We start from the raw sequence: 14,133 nt of genomic DNA, 5'->3' as shown, positions 1-14,133 counted from the left end.
AATGTGCTATTACCGGACTAGGCCCTGTCAACAGTAACCAAAAGCCTCTGGACTGTGTCTTACTTGTTTGTTACGGTCTGGATAATGATTCGCTCTTGTTGTTTCTTCCTGTATCTAGAGTTACGCTATTACAATCATTGATCTTATAGAACTATACATTTGGTCAATTGTTTCAAGTTGCCTAGTCATCATTATTTTTATTGGAGGTTCAGTCACACATTTGGTAATGCAAGAAACAATAATCTTGTAAAATAGGCAGAATACAAGTAACATAGTTAGTAACATTAATGAGGTAATAAGTAAACATTTAAGCTAAGAAATTCCATTAGGTATCTTCCCCAGGTCATTTGACCTAGTCTGTCCTGCAAGCAATCTCTGTCGTTAAGGGAAATGATATATTGGTATTGTACATAAAGTTTACCAAAGATATCTGCACGTACAAGGTGAGTGGTGGGTCATCCTGATGCCTTACAGGATTGAGAAAGGAATGTTATCTTCTAAGGAGTTACATGGTTGGCGTCAGAAGAAGAAAAATTTATCTTTATGGTTGAGCTGGTATTTCTGACATTGGAGAGATCTGGTTAATGCATAATGCAGACGCACACTGCACACTAGAGGGAAGACAAGAGGCCCAAACAGGGAGAACTTTTTTTTTTTTTTACTAGACCAGCAGGGAATTCCCAAGCAGAGAACAGTTTCATGTTTAAATTTTTCTTGTTTGCCTTAAAATAGGAGCTTTATTTCATCAAAGCTCAAGGCTGAACATTCTGGTGCCCATTTATTGTGACTCACTGGAACACATTAGGGCTTAAAGGACACCACTTGTTGAGAATTCGACAAGAGATGTAAACGCTCTGGAAAGCCATGAAAAACAAAAGAAAAGTAGGGAAACTTTTGTTGGTTTTTTTTGCGATACGCGGTCCTCACACTGTTGTGGCTTCTGTCGTTGCGGAGCACAGGCTCTAGACACGCAGACTCAGTGGCCATGGCTCACGGGTCCAGCCGCTCCGCGGCATGTGGGATCTTGCCGGTCCGGGCCACGAACCCGTGTGCTCTACATCGGCAAGCGGACTCTCAACCACTGCACCACCAGGGAAGCCCCAACTTTAACCATTTTTAAGTGTACAGTTCAGTGGCATTAAGTAAACTCACATTATGTAACTATCACCACTAGTAGTCTCTAGAACTTTTAAACCATCCCATACTGAAACTCTGTATCCATCAAGCAACAAGTCCCCATTTCCCCTTCCCCCCAGCCGCTGGCAACACTGTTCTTTTTTTTTTTTTTTTTTCTGGAAAAGTTTTATTGTGCATAGAGGGGAAGGGCTCAGTCCTTCTTGGCTGCCGTCTTCCTCATGGCGGCCAGGACATTGCTCAGCTCCTCTCTCTTCCTCTTGGCACGGATGTGTGTCCCCACCCTCTTCTTGATGAACTTGAGGGCCCACTTGTCCTTGGAGACCTTGAGCAGCTCCATGGCCCGCCACTCATAAAGGGCAAAGCCGCACACCTCCCGGATCATGTCCCGCACAAACTTGGTGTGCTTGGTGAGGCGTCTGCGGCGGCGGCTGTGCCTCGGCTTGCTCACGTTCTTGGTCACCTTGTGGCCCGTGCTGAGGCCCACCACGGCCATGGGGTAGCGCAGAGCCATGGCTGCCGCTCCTCAATGGCTGCCACGGCGGAAGGGGCAACACTGTTCTGATCAGGAGATAGAACTACATTTTATCTCCATGAATTTGACTGTTCTACAAACCTCATACAAGCAGAATCATTAAATATTTGTCCTTCTGTGTCTGGCTTATTTCACTTAGCATAATGTCACGTTTAACGCATAGCATGTATCAGAATTTCATTCCTTCTTAAGGCTGAATAGTATTCAGATGCAGTTTTGCACATACTTTAGTGCCATTAAAAAATACACTTAAATTTAGAAATATACTATACTATGACTATCATCTGGCTTTCCCACAAAATTAACATGGGAAAGCTATGGACAACTGGGGACATAAGCATTTATTTTTCACCTTTGGAGAAAACAAAACGTACGCATCCCCAAAATGGTTCCTTCTAGGCCTTGAAATCTGGAGACTTTCAAAACCCGCCACTTCATGGTCTACAAAGAACTACAACTCCCGGTAGCTCTAGGGCCCGGCCCTTCGCCCCGCCCTGCTGGCTCCAGAAACTGCGTTTCCCAGAAATCCCAGGCCGGGGTCGGAGCTGGCACTCCCCGGGCGGCCCCTAGCGGCGCACTTCGGCGGGGTTTCAGTTCCCGGCGGCCCTCGCGGCAGGTTCCGGCCGTAAGGGCAGTTCGTGATGTCGGGAGCTGGTTCCGCCGCTGTGTCCGGGGCAGGAACCCCCGTGGCGGGGCCCGCAGGCCGCGACCTCTTCGCCGAGGGGCTCCTCGAGTTCCTGCGACCGGCTGTGCAGCAGCTTGACTCTCACGTCCACGCCGTCAGGTGCCCAAGAGGGAAGGTTGGGGCGGGACCTCTCCTCGATTTGGTTTTGTAGGGGCGGGGCCAAGAAAGGGCGGAGATAAGACGAGTTCGGCGTTTGGATGGGACTAAGAATTTGGGGAAACTGATTGGAGGCGGGGCAGACCGGCGGAGGGCCTGCCGGTGGGGGCAGAGGCTGGCTTTTCTGAGCACCTAGGAAACATAGGGGACTAGGTTTTTGAGTTCCATTAACTGACCGTGTAGGCCTTGTACCTCTTTGCAGAGAGAGCCAAGTAGAGCTCCGGGAACAAATTGACAACCTAGCTACCGGTGAGTAAGCATCCCTGTATACCCGGGATCCTACAACTCACTATAGGACCTTATGTTTTGCCAACCTCTGGGGCTGGGTTTCTGTCACTTGCTTCCAGGGCTGCCGATGGACTCCTCTTAAGTTTCTAGTGACTGTGCCCATGTGGCACAAGAGTGCTTTCCATAGCATTTATTAGCTTACTTGTTCCAAGAACGAGAAGGCCATTAGGTGTTTAGTTGCATCTTCCTTCCATTTCCCAGAACTGTGCCGTATCAATGAGGATCAGAAAGTGGCCCTGGATCTCGACCCCTATGTGAAGAAGCTCCTTAATGCCCGGCGACGAGTCGTCTTGGTTAATAACATCCTACAGAATGCCCAGGTAAAGGAATTTCCTACCAACAGTAATTCTTTGTTCTTCTAAGTCCTTAAGGTATTCTCCGATTTTCAAGGGGTGTCATGAAGTCCCCAACACAGCGAAAGTCACCGTAATTTTTAGTCTTTTTGGGGAAAGGGAGTTGTCAACTAATGCCAGCCAAAATAGAACTTACTGTTCTTATTCTTAACCCCCAATTACTCTCATTTATGTTCTTACATACCTTAGAAGACGTAACGTTGAGATGAAGCAAGCCTAAGATATTTTCCAGCCTAGTTGACAGCAAGCTCAAATCCTTTCACAGAGCAGTTAATTTGATTCCCAATCTTGTTTTGTAGGAACGGCTGAGGCGGCTAAACCACAGTGTTGCCAAGGAAACAGCCCGAAGGAGGGCAATGCTGGATTCAGGAGTTTACCCCCCTGGTTCCCCAAGCAAGTAACAGGCCAGAAGATGGGCCCATGGCCACAGAATAGCACAAATACCATTCCCCGGCTGCCTGTTTCCTCCAGGACTCCCTGTAGGTGTTGGGACATCAAAAGGGCAGCCCTGTGGTTTGTTGGAAGCACTTCAGTCTTACCCATTTATGTGGGGCCCAAAGAAACCTGTCTAGAGCAGGACTCAGGATCCCAAAGGATTTATTATGGTTCTTGCTTCCAAGAATGAGCTGAGGCCTCTACATTTTTTTTATTTTAAGCTCCATACTCAAGGCCCACCTCCTCTACCATCTCCGGGCCTCATTAACAAGGGAGGGGCTTCCTCTATTACGTGCGAGGTTGTTGGACCTGGGCAGAATGTCCTCTACCTGTGACTTCCAATATTCATTTGTTTACACTAGAAAGGGCAGGCAAAGTCAAGGTGAATGACCACCTACCTTCTTTTGTTGACTGCACTGGCTTGACCACTGTAGCAGTGTTACTAAAACCATTTAATTCAATAAATGCTTAAATGGTATTCCAGTTTACTCTGGTATATGGAAAGGTTCCAAGAGTCTTCTGCATTAATTCAAATATAGATTCAAATTGAGATCTAGTGTTCACAATGAAAAAACTCAAGTATCATTTTCAGTGAAGAGTTCATAAAGCAAAAAAAAGGAAGCAAAACAGCTTGCCAGATACCAAGGAAAAACAAGACCAAGAGCCCTACTAGGAAGTACTTTAATCTTTCTTCTTAGTAAAAAAAAAATTGCAAACACTTACAGTTCACAACATTTCAACAACAAAGTACTGGTTGAGAGAGGTTTCCAGAAGCTCGGGATTCTAAAGTATTAGGGATAAAAGTTGGTACCCTGCTTCACTATAGATGGATGGCATAGGTCATAAATGGGAGACTTCTGGCTACTAAGCCAGTTTCAGAATGCAGTGGAATGACAATTCCTTCTATAGTGTCCTCTGAATCTTCCTTCCTGTCTCCCCTATCCCTCAGAAATGCCACCACATAAAGCCCAGCAGCAGTTAGCTTAGGCTCCAGTCTTCTCCTTGGGTAAGAAAGGGGGTGAAGAGACAGGGAGGTCATTCCTGAGTCTCCATGCTTTCCTCTTCCTCTCCTTGAGGTGGCTCTTCTGTATTCTCCTCCTCTTCCTCTCCTTCCTTCTTCTCTGGTGGCTTCTCATAAGCCTTTTCTGAAGGTGTCACTATCACTCCATCCCAGGTAGATATTTCAGAAGCAAGATCTAGAAGAGAAAAAAGGTGACTTCAGACAAGTAGCCCAACATACAAGTCATGACCCACACAGTGGAAACAGTAAGACATGAGTAGTGTAGAGTTTCTTTGTAGATCACAGAGTACCGTAAAGAACCCCTGTCCCACAGTGGTCACTCACAGCTGGCATCACCCTCCTGGCCAAGGATCTTCCTAAAGCCACCATGTGAGAGGATTCGGACCAGAGTCTGAGCTGTGTAGCAGACCATATCCTGAGGCAGAGCACAGTAAGGGTAAATTAGCAATGAAAATCAAAATACCTTATTTGACTAACATTCTCATGAAAAGTGAGATAAAAACAACTTCTAATTTCAAGACCAAAGTCTGTGAGAACCCCCAAATCCCTGACCACTAAAAACCACATTCCCTTTGCCTTCTGACCAGATATTCAAGAGTGGGGCACAACAGACCATTTCAGAGCTGTCCCAATACCTGCTGTTCCAGAGTCATGACTGTGTGTACTCTGAAGTTGCCACTCTCACAGGGGTCAGTGATACCCACCGACCCTGGCAGGAAGAGTCCTGCAGCCAGAATCTGCAAGCATCGTCTGAAACATGGAGAGGTATCAGAAGAACACACAAGACAGCTTACATCCAGCCCCAAACCCAAAGCAGCATGCTATACCTGTAGGCCACATTTAGGGCCAAAGGCTGTCTGGTGGGGTTGTTCATCACAGCATAGTGCCCCTAGAAGAAAGTGAATCTGGTAGGTGTGCCATAAAGTGGCAATTCTATCTTCAAACAAAACTTTAAACCATCAAGAAGAAAACTGGTTAATGTCTAGCTAAAATTTTAACGCTGAGAAGCAGTTCTGAAATGACTGCTCGTTCAGTAATTTCTCTCCATTACCACATTAATGAAATGACAGCAGTAATGAGAAAAACAAAGGTGCAGTAATAACTACTCATTTAACTGAATACTCCAAAAGCCCAAAGAAATAATAAACATCGAATCTTTATTGGATTACTTGTCCACTAATGAGATTTCTTTGTTTTTCTTTCCCCTTTCCGCCCCTCCCCCCCATTTCTTTTTAATCTGTACCAAATTTCATATTCTGGTAGGTTTCAGAGGAACTACTGTAACATAGGGAGGATCAGGAATTCCAATTGCCCTTCATTACTTACAAGTAGGTCAAGTATCCAGGGAGTGAGGGGCTCAAAGCCAGGGAAACGAATCCTCAGGTCCTTCAGCAGCCTGATGAGCACTTTAACTCTGAAGGTAAGAGGAACCAGGATTAAAAGTAATAACGGATCATGAAACAAACTAGTGAATATAACAAAAAGGAAACAAACTCACAGATATAGAGAACAAACTAGTGGTTACCAGTGGGGAGAGGGAAGAGGGTAGGGGCAAAATAGGAATAGGGGATTAAGAGGTACAAACTACTATGTATAAAATAAGCTACAAGGATATACTGTACAACATGGGGGATATAGCCAATATTTTATAATAACTATAGATGAAGTATAACCTTTAAAAATTGTGAATTACTATGTCATATACCTGTAACATAATACTGTACATCAACTATAACTAAAAAAAAAATAAATAAGATTTTTTACTTCCACACCTAAGGTACAGAGATGAAGCTATTTCCAGAACTATACATTCCCTTCCGTCAACCTAAGTTTGCTTACTTAAGGTAAAAATCAAAATCCAGACAGAAGATCACAGCCAAAAATGTTCTGTGAGAGGAAGTATTGGGGTGGGGGGGTGGGGTATCCTGCTGTTCAATGTAGTTAGAAGGATTAGGATATATCTTCACTCCAACAGGGAGGGACTCACGTAGACTGAGAAGCATTTTCCTCAAACCAGCGGGCATGTCGGATGGCTGCTAAGGCACTCTGCAACACCTTGATATCCACTAGAAGACAAGCATGACATCCACCAAGATGAAACATTCCCATTACTGAGCAAGCAATTCAATCCCACTGCCATAGTCCAAGAATGTGAAAGGAGGACAGGATAACAGAGTAATTCCTTAAACCACCCCCCGTGTTCCCCAGATCAGCAAGTCACCTGTCCAAAAATCACTATTCCTCCCCCAAACCAAATCTGGAAGCATGAAAGAGCCCCAATTTTCTCTGAAAGCCTACCCCCTCCATAAATATTTCCTCAGTCCTTTTTCTTAAATCGTCAAACTGCTTTCTTGGCCATGCTGGCTTTGACAATTTCACTAGCAAGCTGGTAAAAACTGTTTCCAAATTACAGAGGAAGACAGCAAAGTTTGGGGGTAAACATAGTTTGTTGCTATTCCATATGTGACCTTTTGGGACCTAAGTAAACTCAACAACACTTTTATACCATGTTTTGAATTTCCCCAAATTTAACAGCAACAGAATAAAAAGACTAACAGTGGAGTTCTGGGTCCAGTTTTCGGAGATTGGGTGGCACTGTTGTAATGAGAATCTTCACTGTAGCATCAGAAGAACTGATTTCAAAGCCAGTTTCATTGGTCAGCATGGTCAAAACTGCAAAAAGAAAAATCAAAAGCTGAAACTCATATTTCCATTAGATGACCAAAGGTAAATCCAGGATGAGGGTGGGGGAACAGATAGGGTTTTTAAAGTTTATTTACTTATTTATCTTTCTGGCCGCACTGTGCGGCATGTGGGATCTTAATTCCCCGACCAAGGATGGAACCCATGCCCCCTGCATTGGGAGCTGGGTATCTTAACCACTAGACCACCAGGGAAGTCCCCTAGATCGATTTTTAAAAACACCAACAGTCCAGAATCAGAACTGAGAATACAGAGTTTAAAAGTAACGGACATCAACTGGATTTTGAACGCTGGCGAACTCTGCCCAAAACTTCCCCAACCTAAAACTCTGCATTCGCTCTTCCTTCTAGCCTGACCTGACTTTGTTAAAATGACATTATAATCATAGAACTGGCTCCTGTGACCACTAAATTACATGTTCAGCAACAAACTCAAACCTTCAGAAGGATCCTGAGCCCTTAGGCTCTCCACGACCTTGTTCCCTAGTGCAGCAACGGCTTCCACTAGATTGAAACAACAAGAGATAATGAAGATTACAATTATTTATGTAGATTTTTCTATACATCTCTGCACTCTGATTTCTGCTGGAGCAAGGACAAGCAGCTGAATGAAACTTTTACAAGGGGAAGCTAACACCTGGACAGAGAAATTGGAAGGCTCAGGGAACAGGACACCTCCTCCTATATACACACACCTTTTTCCACAGCAGGGTTTCTTGTCAGTGGGACTAATGCCATATTGGCCTGGATAATTCTTTGTTTGGGGTTGGGAGGTAGCATCTGTCTTGTGTACTGCAGAATGCTTAGCAGCAACCCTGGCCTCTACCCAAAAACATTAGCCCCAAAACATCTCCAGACAATACCAAATATCCCCTGGGGAGCAAAATCACCCCCAGTTGAGAAACACTGCCTTATAGTAACTGGCCATATTCTTTCAGATACAACACACGTTAAAAAACTAAATTTCCCATTTGTCTTCCAAACAGCCTTTCTCACAAGAAATTTGGGCTTTAAAGATCCCTATGCCTCAAATCCAACTGCTGTGTTCTGCTCCTAAGGCCAGAGAGAGGTACACTCACATGTTGGCAAAATCTTTAGGATCACCACCAGGTCAGCCACATTGTGTCCTGTAGTCATCGTTCCCTTTTTATACGATCCGACTTGTCGAACTTCTTCAATTTGCTGTTGGAAAAGGGATTTCAAGAAGAAAACTCGGAAGTGAGAAGACTGCCTAGTTCCCCTCAGAACTCAGTTACAACACAGCTTATTACCCGGATTTGGAAGTAGCAGAGTTCAAATCATATCCCCAAATAAGCACATGAAAAGCCTGGTTCATCATGGTTAGCTGACAGTAACGATCTAAGTCTGGTCCCCAAGATCAGCACTACAAAGGAATTCCACTGTACTTTTCTATTTTAAGAGTGGCTTTGAAATAGGCATCTGCAGAAATAAGAGACAGGAGCCAAGGAAACTTCCACAAGGCTCCCCTTTCCTAGGACTAAATCATCAAAAACTCACCACTTCAAATGTCCCTGGAGCCACAATCAAATTGTCAATCACATTGTTAATTTTTGTCACCAGAGAAAGGATAGAGGCCTGAAAGACAGCAGGAAACAAAAATACCCTCAGGTGAAACACTGTAAGCAACTTCTCACCAAGCTTGAATATTTTCCCTTAATCCCTTCAACAGGAGATGAAGCAATACCTGCACGGGCTCTGAGAATATCCTGACCCTTCCAGCCTTGAATACTTTTTGATCCCAAAGATAGATTCCCCAGTAAAAATATGAATGCACATGTAATTTGTTTATATATTCACCTGGCGCTCTCCCTCTACCCACAAAGAGAAATAAGGAGAACGATTAAACTTTCTGTGGAGTTTAGGCTCTGATAACAGTAACCTCACCAGTACTTATTTACTTCTTCAGCTTTCTTTGAGGAACCTCAGGAAGGAAGCCAAAATATACCTGTTCAGCAGAGTTAGGAGCAAGGTCCTGATTCCTCTTCAGCAAGGCCTCACTGAAGGAAGTTTCATCAGGCGCTGGCTTGACCCGGGGAAAGGCCATTTCACACTAAACCAGAAATAAACAACTACATACTACTTACCAAAAATAATATACAATAGAGATTTTCTTTCTGTTGCCACAACACAAAAAAATTGAAAACAGAAAATTCTACAGCACTTATTTTTACTCCTTAAGATGTTCAAACAAGGACAGAAGCTGGAGGGAATATCCATAATTTAAGCTCCTACTACTGTTACACTAACAGATAAGCCAGAGATACCATTAACTGTTCAGAACAAAGATTATAACCATGTTACTGCCCACTGTGGCCGAGGGACTGTCTTCCCCTTCCAGCTTACACTGTTTACGTATGTAAAGCGACACACGGCTGACTCAAACCCACCCCCAACTCCACTCACTAATCCCTTTCTCTGCAACTACCACCTGACTTCATTAATAGGGAGACGCTGGGCTCAACCACAGTTGAACAATGGCCAAGGTACTCACCAAATAGAAATCAAATGGGATATGTGGCACAAAGGGCCTGAACCTAAAATACGAAAAACAATCCAAATTACTCACCACAGAAATCAAACCGATTGCGCATAATGGGGCCAAACTCATTTACCAGGAGAGCATGCAAAGAATGCTTCTAACCCACAGCTGGATCTCACAAAGGCAGGTAAGATTAGTCCACTCCAAACTCCTATTTAGATGACTGAAATGGAAACTAACAGCTGCAGAGATGCTAAAAACTGGCACTCACCCTCCTCCGGGGCCTCCTCTGGAACCAAAGCGCCCGCCGCGACCGCGGCCTCTGTCACCCCTAGAAATGCATGAATAGATTATAACTTTGTTTTGACCTCGTTGAAGCAGTCTCCACCATACCGGCCACATGATTTCGAGTTAGCCTACCTCCATCGCTCTGCACTTCCCTTTGGAAGCCAAGCGATCCCATTCCCACTTACACTTCTCCCCCCCAATTCCAAGTGCCCAGCCTCATCCCCCATGACCTCCGCCTTCTGGATAAATTAATCACATCAAACCTCACATTGAATGCTGACGGGGCTCAGTGAGCCCTACAAGAAATGCCCCATAATTGCTGGGACACTCCAACCCTAAGACTTCAGAGACTAACGTGACTGCTCATTTATTCGTTCACGTGGTAAAAGCATCAGGCATATCCTATATGTCAAGCACTTGGCACTGAGGATGCATGAGGCACGTTCCAGCCTTCTCAGTTTAGATCGGGGGGGTGGGGAGTGCCCCTTCTGGGACCTGAGGACACCCCCTCATCTGAACACCCCGGAGACCGAAGTGTCGAACCTGCCTACCCACTCCTGGGCCCCACCCCCATCCCCGGCCCGAGTTTCCCCGCCTCCTCGGGCCCCGACCTCCCCCACTCTCCCAGCCCAGGATCTCTCAGGTTTCCGTGCAGCCCCTAGATACACGGCCCTTTCAAGTCCTCCGACTTCTTTCAGCCCAACTTCCCACAGTTTTCGGTCGAATACCCGAAACCTCTCTAGAGCACCCCACAGCCCTTACCTCATGGCGTCCTAGAGTCCGAACAATGGCGGCCACACCAACCGCCCCTTTCCTCCGAGGAGCAGACAACTGGAGAGGCGGCCTGCCGGCGTGTCCCAACAAACTCCGGCGCGATTGGCTCCCGCCGTACTCCGCCGCTTGTGCCTATTGGTTTACTTTGGTAAACCGGCTTATGAACCAATGAAAAGCGCCTACTGTGTCAGGAACTAGCCAATAAGAACGGACTTGACAGTAACGACTTTTGCAGACACTAGGGGGTGCTGTGTAAATAAATCAGGATGGGTAGCATTCAGAGAACTTTCTGTACAGTTCATGGAAAATTATTTTTCGAAGCAGCAGAGTGGCGCAGCGGAAGCGTGCTGGGCCCATAACCCAGAGGTCGATGGATCGAAACCATCCTCTGCTATCGGTGTGCTTCCTTGTTTTTCCTCCCTAGCAGTTTTAATTTTAAATTTCTTCAATAAATGTAACAGCCATACTCCTACTTTTTCCTCTCTCAAAAATGCAGGCTTTAGAAGCTGTTTTTGCCATCAGCAAGCGAAATGGAACAGGAAGGGACTTTATGTGACTGTGAACACTACACGTTTGGATGTGGTTCACGGAGGCTAGAAACTTTAGGCAGGAGAAGCGGCTTTGAGTATGTATAGTGATTGAATCGGAGGGGGAAAATACTGATGGTGAGGGACTAGCAGGGAAACTGAGACAGCCTTTGCAAAGAGAGCTCAGAAAAAGAGCGCAAGGGAAGTGACAGGAGAGAAGGACCAGACCCCCTGCCATTTGCCCAGTTTCCCCTCATTTCTCTTTTCCTCACTCTACAACCTCTCTGGCGGATTTCACCCTTATACGAAGTTTCACAGCCACAGATATGGATATACTATGGTTGCATTTACATCAAGCATATTACTATGTGCTTTTCGTCCTTCTATAATCCTGTTTCTCCCCCTTCTTGCCTTGTTTTGCATTGATTACTATTTATTATTCCTTCCCTGCCGCTGTCAATTGGGAGTTACACACTCTTTTTCTACTCTTTTAGTGGTTACCCTAAAAATTACAACGTGCCTCCTTGAACTGGCAAGGTCTAATTTTATGTAATACTTTTACCCCCCTCGTGAAAAATAGATTTTAATTCCATTTGCCACCGTCACTCTCTCCAGAACTATATATATTGTTGTGTAACTTTTAATTCCATTTGCCACCGTCACTCTCTCCAGAACTATATATATTGTTGTGTAACTTTTTAAAGTACTATATTGATACTGATATACTAATTGTAGTATTATTTACTACAGCAAAATGCACAGATCTTAAGTCCACAGATGGATTAATTTTGAGTAATGTATTCTGCCCATCACACAGATTAACATAAAGAACATTTTTATCACCTCAAAAAATTCACTCATACCCCTTTGCCCTTCCCTTAGAGACAATCACTATTCCAATTTCTATTATCATAGATTAGTTTCGTCTATTCTTCCCATAAATGGACTCACACCCTATGTACTCTTTTTTGTCTAGCTTCTTTTGCTTGACACATTTCAAGATTCTTCCATGTTTTTGCATTTATCAGCAATTTGTTCCTTTTTATTTCGGAGTAGCATGCCATTGCATAAATATTTCACAGTTTGTTTACCCACTCTCCTGTTGATGAATTCAGGACCTCCAATTGGCTGAGACACAGGCGAGCACATCTGGGCTCTTTCCACTTTGGAGCCATTATGTATAAAGCAGCTATGACCATTTTTGTACAACGTTCTTGCGGTGAGATGCAATTGTTCCTCTTGGGTAAGTGTAGGTGTATACGTTTACAGAATTTAAATTCCGTGTATATGTTCAATCCCACAAGACATTAATGCTTATTAATTAAAGCAGTGGTCGTTGAGATTTGCCATTTTTAATGCTCTTTATTTCTTCCTGTATCCCCAACACTCATCTGGAGTAATATTCCTTCCGCTTGAGAATTAGTGCCCTTCTGCTGGTGGCTAACTTTCTTGGTTTTGGCTTTTCTGAATACATCTTTATTTCACCTTTGTTTTTGAAGGACATTTTCTCTAGATATGTAATTCTAAATTGGAAGTCATTTTCTTTCAGCACATTTATAATATTATTTTACTATTTTATGGCTTCCATTTTTGCTGTGAAAAAAATGTTGTTAATCAAATGGTTGCTCCTCCGAAGGCAACCAATCCTCTTTTTTCTGCCTATTTTTAAGATTTTATATTTGGTTTAATTTCCTGCAGCTTCACTCTGATGGCTCCAGGTATGGATTTCTTTTTTTTCTAATCTTGAGATCTGCTGAACTTCTTGAATCTGTGGCTTGATGTATTTCATTTATTTTTTTAAGTTTCTCAGCCATTATCTCTTTAAATATTGCTTCTACCCTATTATTTCCCCCCCTCCTAAGCTCCAAATAAAGGTGTGTCAGACTTTCTCAAGGTATCCTTTATATCTCCAACCCCCTCTTTTATATTTTTCATTCCTTTGTATCCATGCTTCATTCTGAGTGGTTTCTTCTGTCCTTTCTTCCAATTCATTACTTACTCCTCAGTTGAGTCCAACTTGCTCTTAAACTCATGAATTGGTTCTTAATTTTGGCTTTTGACTATTTCAGGTCTGGATTTTCTGTTTACTTCTGGTTTATCCTACTCCTAGGTTTCCCCTAGGAGTGCAGCCTTTCAGGATCCTAACCCTAAATAGGAAGGTGGTTTACCTAAGTAATTACCTCTGGGGACATTTGGACTCCAAATTTTGTCTCACTTGCCCCACACAGCCTATTTTCTGCCACCAATTTTGGATCAGCGAATGACTCTAGGGTAAAAGCTCTCCTATGGTCTGCTTTCCTGTCCTTTCATGCTCTCACTGTCTTTTAGTTCGTTTATTTTAAAAAGCATTTCATCTAACATTTTTAGTTGTCTGCAGCTCAGCTTGAGGATTGGACAAATTATTTAAGTCACCATTGTTGAAAGAGAAGCTCAATTACTAAGTTGGATTTCTAGTCTAGTTCTCCTGAGCTCCAGTTCCACTAATCCAATGGCCTATTGGACACCTCCACTTGGATATCTACAGGCACTTCAAAAGCAATAAACTAAAATGGTTATCTTCACCCCGAAACCTTTCAGCTTCTTTTAGCTTCTCAACTAATGAGTCAATGTCACCTAGATTTCAGTTATTTGTATGTTCTTCCTGAATTCCAGTTGATTCTACTTAAAAAGCATCTCCCTATAGTGAACAAGACCATATTATACATTTAAAAATTTGTTAAGAGGGTAGATCTCAT

General features: G+C 43.8%; 3 protein-coding genes and 1 non-coding gene across 4 annotated transcripts; 2 read left to right on the top strand and 2 right to left on the bottom strand.

Annotated features, from left to right (window-relative positions):
- Nucleotides 1-1,258: 1,258 nt before the first annotated feature.
- Nucleotides 1,259-1,813, bottom strand: LOC132513721 (large ribosomal subunit protein eL36-like). Its single transcript, XM_060138279.1, has one exon. It carries the CDS (start codon nt 1,646-1,648, stop codon nt 1,328-1,330), a length of 321 nt encoding a protein of 106 aa, XP_059994262.1. The 5' UTR covers nt 1,649-1,813; the 3' UTR covers nt 1,259-1,327.
- A 431-nt stretch (nt 1,814-2,244) lies between these two features.
- On the top strand, nt 2,245-4,064 carry SNAPIN (SNAP associated protein). The gene is made up of 4 exons (XM_060138266.1): nt 2,245-2,453; nt 2,713-2,759; nt 3,000-3,118; nt 3,451-4,064. The coding sequence occupies exons 1-4, from the start codon at nt 2,311-2,313 to the stop codon at nt 3,550-3,552; spliced, it is 411 nt and encodes a 136-aa protein (XP_059994249.1). The 5' UTR covers nt 2,245-2,310; the 3' UTR covers nt 3,553-4,064.
- A 187-nt stretch (nt 4,065-4,251) lies between these two features.
- Nucleotides 4,252-10,957, bottom strand: ILF2 (interleukin enhancer binding factor 2). Its single transcript, XM_060138256.1, has 14 exons — nt 10,860-10,957; nt 10,081-10,140; nt 9,822-9,864; nt 9,276-9,380; nt 8,828-8,905; nt 8,389-8,491; nt 7,748-7,813; nt 7,164-7,280; nt 6,595-6,673; nt 5,934-6,021; nt 5,435-5,496; nt 5,243-5,357; nt 4,932-5,022; nt 4,252-4,782 (listed from the first exon to the last, which is right to left on the bottom strand). The coding sequence occupies exons 1-14, from the start codon at nt 10,862-10,864 to the stop codon at nt 4,622-4,624; spliced, it is 1,173 nt and encodes a 390-aa protein (XP_059994239.1). The 5' UTR covers nt 10,865-10,957; the 3' UTR covers nt 4,252-4,621.
- A 236-nt stretch (nt 10,958-11,193) lies between these two features.
- On the top strand, nt 11,194-11,265 carry TRNAM-CAU (transfer RNA methionine (anticodon CAU)). The gene has a single exon. It is a non-coding gene; the product is annotated as a tRNA-Met (tRNA).
- Nucleotides 11,266-14,133: the final 2,868 nt, after the last annotated feature.

The sequence above is a fragment of the Lagenorhynchus albirostris genome, chromosome 2 (genome assembly GCF_949774975.1).
Source record: "Lagenorhynchus albirostris chromosome 2, mLagAlb1.1, whole genome shotgun sequence".
NCBI lineage: Eukaryota > Metazoa > Chordata > Mammalia > Artiodactyla > Delphinidae > Lagenorhynchus > Lagenorhynchus albirostris.
This window is presented reverse-complemented; position numbering and strand designations above follow the sequence as displayed.